This window comes from Micromesistius poutassou (assembly GCF_964030765.1).
Source record: "Micromesistius poutassou genome assembly, chromosome: 2".
In the NCBI taxonomy this organism is placed as follows: domain Eukaryota; kingdom Metazoa; phylum Chordata; class Actinopteri; order Gadiformes; family Gadidae; genus Micromesistius; species Micromesistius poutassou.
The window spans coordinates 10,585,992-10,593,491 of record NC_140272.1 but is presented as its reverse complement, the minus strand read 5'-3'; the positions used below and the strand labels follow the sequence as shown (position 1 = coordinate 10,593,491).

Genomic DNA, 7,500 nt, shown 5'->3' with positions numbered 1-7,500 from the left:
ATACACACAGACACACGGATGTACGCACGTATGCTCACACACCCACAGACACAAACACACACACACACACACATAAACATTAATGCACACATGCCACACGTGCATATACACACACACACACACACACACACACACACACACACACACACCCCCACACACACAGACACACACACACACACACACACACAGGGACACACATGCAAACAAAGAGACACGACAACAGATAAAAGAACAGCGTGTGTGTTTTGACATTTGTGGAGGAATATCTGTTGATAAAGCAAAATAAGTTGTCTTTTCATCCTCTGCCCTCTTACTCCACCACCACTCCTTCTCCTCCTCCCCTCCCAGCTCCCGTCCTTCAATTCATCGACGCCTGAGAAGAAAAGAGAGTGTGTTTTAAAACAACACAAAGTGACATTTTCTACAAAAGAAAACTGTATTCTTCTCTCTGCTGGAGGCCGGGTCTTTCAAAGAGACCTTTTACCACATACAGACAGAAAGACAGGTAGACACTCAGATAGACAGACAGACAGAGAGGAGGATAAACAAAGAAGACAGGCAGTGGGAGAGGCGGACAAAGAGACAGGAAGAAGATAGATAGACACATAGACGGACAGCATAGCTCTCAAGGCTAGGTGTTGTAGCTCTGAGGGCTAGGCGTTGTAGTGTCGCTCAGAGAACTATGTGTTGTAGCTAGCGTAGCTCTCAGGGCAAGGCATCGTAGCGTAGCTCTGTGTGCATGGGGTTGTGGCATAACTCTAAGAGCTAGGTCTTGTAGCACTGCTCTGAGTGCTATTTGTTATAGCATTACTCTGAGGGCTAGGTGTTGTAGCATAGCTGTAAGGGCTAGGTGTTGTGCTGTAGCTCTGAGGGCTAGGTGTTGTAGCGTAGCTGTCAGGGCTAGGTGTTGTAGCGTAGCTGTAAGGGCTAGGTGTTGTGCTGTAGCTCTGAGGGCTAGGTTTTGTAGCGTAGCTGTCAGGGCTAGGTGTTGTAGCGTAGCTGTCAGGGCTAGGTGTTGTGCTGTAGCTCGTAGGGCTAGGTGTTGTAGCATAGCTCTGAGGGCTAGGTGTTGTAGCGTAGCTCTGAGGGCTATGTGTTGTGCCGTAGCTCTGAGGGCTAGGTGTTGTGCCGTAGCTCTGAGGGCTAGGTGTTGTGCCGTAGCTCGGAGGGCTAGGTGTTGCATCGCTGGCGTTGCAACATCGCTGCCGCTGTGATGTTTCAGAACAATGCTGGTTCCACACAGAGCATTGTAATTATAATCCAATAAAAGGCATCTGCTACCCATCCACCTTATACCACTCCTTACACACACACACACACACACACACACACACACACACACACACAAACCACAGGGGGCTCATGCACGTTTAATATATTTTTGTCACTTTAATATATATATAAGTTGAAAGATGAAATAAAAACTATTTATCTCTTTCCCTGTGAAATGTGGCATGAGAGAGAGAGAGAGAGAGAGAGAGAGATTGATATACACCTTACTCATCCCAACATCTCTCTTTACCTTTTCATATCGGCCTCTCTTCTCATCCATCCATTGACAATAACTCTATTACTATAACTAACTTGTTTTAACAAATTTACCCAAAAGCCGCAAGTGAAAAAATAACTCAATATTTGGAAACAACCAGGCCCCGACAACTACTGAGAAGGTAGTTGCTCCGGGAAAGGTACTAGTACTGATTAAAGGTTGCCAGGAAAAGAGAGGACAGAAGGAGAGGACAGGAGGGGAGGGGCGGGCAGGGGAGAGGAAGGGAGGGGAGGTGAGAGGAGCAAAGGAGAGCAAGAGAGATCAGGGGAGCAGAGGAAAAAGGCCCCAGAAATCAAGATTGATTTGTGCGCCTCCCTTTTCCTGTGCTCCTCTCTCCTCTAGGAGATGCTCCCACACGTCTTCAGATTAATGTGTGCTCCTCCGCACCTCATCCATCAGCGTCACAAGCTGCTGGTTGCTCTCCAACTCCTCGTCCCTCCATTAAACATCTCTCTCCCAACCCCTACCACCTCCCAGCCTCTCCCCTCCTCCTCCAATCCTCTCCTCTGTCCTCTCAGCCTCGCCCTGCCTCCTCCAATCCTCTCCTCTGTCCTCTCAGCCTTGCCCTGCCTCCTCCAATCCTCTCCTCTGTCCTCTCAGCCTCGCCCCACCTCCTCCAATCCTCCCCTCTGTCCTCTCAGCCTCGCCCCGCCTCCTCCAATCCTCTCCTCTGTCCTCTCAGCCTCTCCCCGCCTCCTCCAATCCTCTCCTCTGTCCTCCCAGCCTCTCCCCCTCGGAGAGTGGGCCTCTACCGCCTCCTCCCCTCCCAACTGCTGTTATCTTGAAGACATTAAACTGGACTTATAAACAGTCCAGTCCTTTACAAGACACTTTTATCCAGAGCAACTTACAGTCAGCTTGTTTAGGAGTTAGGAGCAGCACCTTATTAAAGGATGCCTACAGGTTGACCACTGACATTGGGGTTTGAGCCCCACTTTTCCAGGGTTTATGACCCACCCTTGCCATCCACCTCAAAATGGACTGCATTTATAAAGCACATTTCTAACCTGTGGCCGCTCAAACGCTTAAAAATGAATGCCATACATTCACCCATTCACACACCACTGGTCGTAAAATCTCCAGGTATGAGACTGGCAGTGTTTAATGTAATGTATTTTGTTCTTCACAATCATTGGATTAGATTAAACAATAGTCTAAGAGGATGGATGATAAAATATGGATCAAATGATACAGTTGTTGGACTTGGGTAAAGTGATCCGTCCAGAATGAATGAATTGTACGCGCTAACACTAGTTCACATCATGCCAGCATATGTATGCTAATGCTATGCTACATCACTCTGGTGTATTTTAGTGTAAGCTAACACTGGGGATAATGCCAGTGTATGGGGGCTACTCTTGGCTTGGCTCCATCATGCCGGTGTATGTGTGCTAATGCTAAGCTACACTGTGCTGGGGAAGTACCCGAGGCCAAGGCGTGTGTATGTTAATGCTACGCTACATCACGCCGCTGTATGCACGCTAGCACTCGACAGGCGAACCTGGGAGGACGTTGTGTCAGGGCTGACCTTTTCCCGCCACATGGCAGGCATGTGTCGTGTCACGACTCCTCTCGCAGCGTGGGCTAACGAGCTGCGCCTCCTGTGATTAATGAGGCGGGGGGGGGGGCCGGCTCTGCCCAGCCCAACGCAATAACTCTTCCTCCTGCCAGTCTGACATGACCAACACCACCGGGGGGGGGAGGGGGGCGGAGGAGGGGGGCCAGTGCAGCCATGACACCTGTCTTCGTCTGCTTTCTCCCAAGGCCAAGAGAATCATTGATGTTTGTCGTTTTTGCAGAGTAAAGTATGTTATGCTGCGAGACAGACCCTCATTCCGATAGCACTTCAAGTCAGCGCTTCAATTGAGGTGATGGAAGCTGTCAAACTGGCTGCCAAACATGGGATGACTCATTTATAATTTGTATAGTGTAATATTAGTGTAATTAATTAGATTTTTTGTATTAAGATTTTAGAACATTATTTTAAAAGCGCTTTGACACCTGCTGGCCAGTGTGAGGGACAGACTTTAAACTTTGAACTGTTAACTGTAAAAACATTTAATAAAGATTTTGTCTTCCATGGTTGCTCTCCCACTATTCAGTTGCAGCCATAGAAATTAGAGGCTACAAGGCCATCAGATCCACAAAGCCCAACCTACTAATAATAGCGGGTTGGTAATAAAATCAACATGAATAGAACACGTAGCAACAGTTTATGGTGATCCTTCACCCACAAAAGTGCTTTTGAATTTTCATCAAAACTTTGCACAACATTCATTCACCAATTTGTTTTGTAAAAATTGGAAACAGGCTTTCTCTGATTCTATGGAATCTGTGTTTCTTTTGAAACTTTAAAGCTACATTGAAGCTATGCCATAACTGAGTCAGACTCAGACTGATGAGTTGATCTGAAAGCCACTGACTATGTCACTACCTTTCCTTTTTCTTCTCAGAATATTTAAATATTTGTTTGAAAAACCTTGGAATTATGTATTTGGGCCAGCTCCATTCCATTGCAGATCAATCATTATTTTATCAGATGGAAATGGCTCTATCTGATAAATTCTACCTTGCATTCATTAATTCATCCATCATTCATCCATCCATCACTATCCATCATCTCCCCATCCCCCCATCTAGACATCCGCTCACTGACTGTAAAGAAGAGAACGACCGTGAGGGGGTCCAGATACACTTGAGTTCAAACGTTGCAACCTAACTTTGATCTTGATGTTCGAGTCTGAACAGAATGACTCAAAATGATGTTTAGCTTCTCTGCGGGCCATGCACAATGGGAATGACTAGGTCACAACACAAAGAGAGAGAGATAGATATGGAGAGAGGGAGAGGGACAGAGAGGGGGAGAGTGAGAGAGAGGAATAACTTCCATTTGTCAGAACGAAGGGCAGCCTGAGCGACATTCTGGACCTCTTAATGATGTAAAAAAAAAGAAGTTATAATTCAACCTTCTCATCTTCCTTTTCTTTGCCTCTCTCTATCTCCTCCTTCCCTCCTCCTCTATCTGTCACCAACCCATAGTACAGTTTTCTCAGCTTCCGTCTCTTTTATCTTTGCATTCCCCTGCTCCATCAATTCATCTGTTTATTGTGTTAAGAACCAGAAACAGAATGCCAGCCTGTCTGATTCATGTAGTTAGATTTCTTTTGGGTGGAATGACCAATCACCTCAGCACCTCAGGGTTGATTCAGACTACAGATTATCTATGAGGGTACACCCCACCGAGAGAACACTGGGTATGTGCGGGAGGGCCCGGATACATGTGTGGGTTGGAGTGTGTGTGAGGAGGTAAACTTTTGAGCCGTGACTGCATCCTCGTTTAGACGTGTTCCGCGTCTAGTCTTCAGAGATGAGTGGTTGCTTGTTACGCGTGGAGTTTTGATTGAACATTTAACTGTGATCTCCTCCCCCAGTCTGTCTCTGTGTTCTCATTCAGGGATTAGGGTCCATGTAATTGAGGAATTACTGCGTGTGTGCTCATTATGGCTGTGCACTGGAAGTCCTCAGAGTGTGTCAATTGAGTGTGCAAGTGTGCACGTTGGTTTGCAGCTCGCAGACGGTTTTTTTTGCCTTGAGGTTTTTCCACAGATGAAGTAAAATGTCTGCTGATGATCTGTTATGAGTCCTATTATCGCTGTTATTTCTATTACTAACTAATACCACTTCTACTATCGATGCTATTCATAAGACTAATTTTAGTACACCCATAGGACTGACAGGCAGACAGACGGATAGAGACACACACACTCACACTCATACATTCACACTCATTAGCCAAGTCTGGCTGCATGCTGGTTGCTTAAGGCTAGTCTGCAAATTTGATCCCTGGTCTGTTGAGATTACAGATACACCGATTTATTGAACGAGATAACACAGACACATGCATGCACCCAGACTCACGCACACACACAGACACAGTTGCAAGCGACCAATCCAGAAGGTAGAGTTTGGTCCCGACATTGTAATCCTATCTGGGTAGTGTACTCAGCAGTTAAAGTCGTACAATAATCTATAATCCAATCTGATAATCTGGTAATATTGTAATCTATCTACATGAGTCTAAACCAAGCGATCTTTGTTTGACTCATCTGGTAAAAACACACTGGGGGAATCTCCATGGCAACAGGCCATGGGCAGAGGGTAACATCCCTCTAAAAGTGGGAACTTATTGTATATGTATGCATTAAATTGGTACATATTTGTTGGTATGTGCATTAATGTTAAGCCTCCACAGCAGCTTAACATCAGCTAAATTTAAAGGGCTAACATCAGAGCTAAACTACAGCTATCTGGGACAGGTTGCTAATGCCTAAGTCCTGAGCTACTGTCAGCAGTTACATGTTGTAAGTGGAGGAAGCTAATCGGAATGTAATGGTGCTGCTGCCCGTTGCGCTAGCCAGCGTTAGCTTGCATGAAGTAGCATTAGGTAGCATAAGCTAATGAGGCAGAACCAGAAGATGGTTGGATTAGCTTCTTAATGTTTAGCCGACCGCACTTAAGCAACCTGAAGATGCAGACCAACATATGGACACACCATGATAGTCTGCGTCTGTTTAGTATTTGTGTGTGTATACAGTTTTTTCATGCATGTGTGTGTGTGTGTGTGTGTGTGTGTGTGACATATGGTTAAGCCCATATCAGCCCCGTAGTCTCCAGATCACTCTTTAAATACCAGGATTTAAAGATAAATTCCCAAAGTTCTCAGTCATCCCTGCTGGTGTACTTTAATCCACCAGAGGTCACCAGGGGTCACTAAAGGTCACCAGGGGTGGACTAGGGGCCATCCGAGGGAATTGTGTTTTTGTGCATGATGTGATTAGTTTTGAAGTTTGAATGGTTCTGTCTGTGTAGACATTGATAACGTTCTCAAAGGCATTCTATGACCTTGGTCCTAGAGATACATATGGTAACATATACATTCAGCCCAATCAGCCCAACCACCTATTGGCAAGCAATCCAACATAATAAACAATCGAATGGCAATCAATTAAGCATTAACGGAACTGTTTGCAACATATAAAGACTGGATTTGCACAGCCAGGAATGCAACACGCAACCCTCAAATCTGTGACTTCTTTGACCGGAGTCTCTGTCTAAAACTCTTCCCTCCTCTTCTATTGTGTGTGTGTGTGTGTGTGTGTGTGTGTGTGTATGTATGTGTGTCCGTCCAGATCCTGTGCACGGACCCCAGACCGTGAACGTCGTTGACATCCGTGCACGCCAGCTCACAATCCAGTGGGAGACGTTTGGCTATGCCGTGACGCGTTGCCATAGTTACAACCTGACGGTACGTGGTTACCGAGATGTCTGTCCGTCCATCGTAGATTGTGTCAAGATTGTGTCAAGTTTGTCTTGTGCGAATCAACAGAACGACGAGCTGCAGTCATCACTGCCGAGTAAAACTTGTTTTGCTAAAATACTAAACTCATGTGTCTGCCCGTATGTTGTCTCAGAAATAATCATTACAATCTGAAGTACCAATTAAAAACATTATTATTTATAAGATCAATATGTACATAGTGTCGAACAATGACGTCAGAGCCAGCGGCGGCCAGCAGTCCATCGCATCGGCGCCGTATTTTAAGTTTCTCTCATCATCCCTCCGTCCGCCCTAAAACGAATCTCTCCCTCTCCGTCTTTCGTCCATGGCTGTGGTTTCCATGGTTTTCAGGTGCAGTACCAGTACTCGTTCAACCAGCAGGAGTACTCTGTGGAGGAGCTGATCCAGACCTCGTCCCACTACACCCTGCGCGGCCTGAGGCCCTTTGTGACAGTGCGACTGCGTCTGGTCTTGGCCAACCCCGAGGGCAGCAAGGAGAGCGAGGAGATTGTGAAGCAGACGGAGGAGGATGGTGAGGCCCCTCCCCTACCCTGAGAGACTCGTGTTGAGTACGTCAAGTGTTGCCGCTGAGCAGGCGCTGTCTTTCGAGAGA

The 7,500-nt window shown here is 46.3% G+C and overlaps 1 protein-coding gene across 6 annotated transcripts in view; it reads left to right on the top strand.

The window, feature by feature from the left end:
- The window catches only part of ptprt (protein tyrosine phosphatase receptor type T), a gene marked incomplete at both ends in the record, with an annotated part of 224,076 nt that overhangs the window by 111,442 nt on the left and 105,134 nt on the right, over nucleotides 1-7,500 (top strand). For all 6 annotated transcript variants that reach the window (XM_084463779.1, XM_084463778.1, XM_084463777.1 and 3 more), the window contains 2 exons: nucleotides 6,739-6,854; nucleotides 7,239-7,419. In XM_084463779.1, the coding sequence (XP_084319905.1) occupies nucleotides 6,739-6,854; nucleotides 7,239-7,419 (297 nt within the window). The remainder of the gene's footprint in view (nucleotides 1-6,738; nucleotides 6,855-7,238; nucleotides 7,420-7,500) is intronic.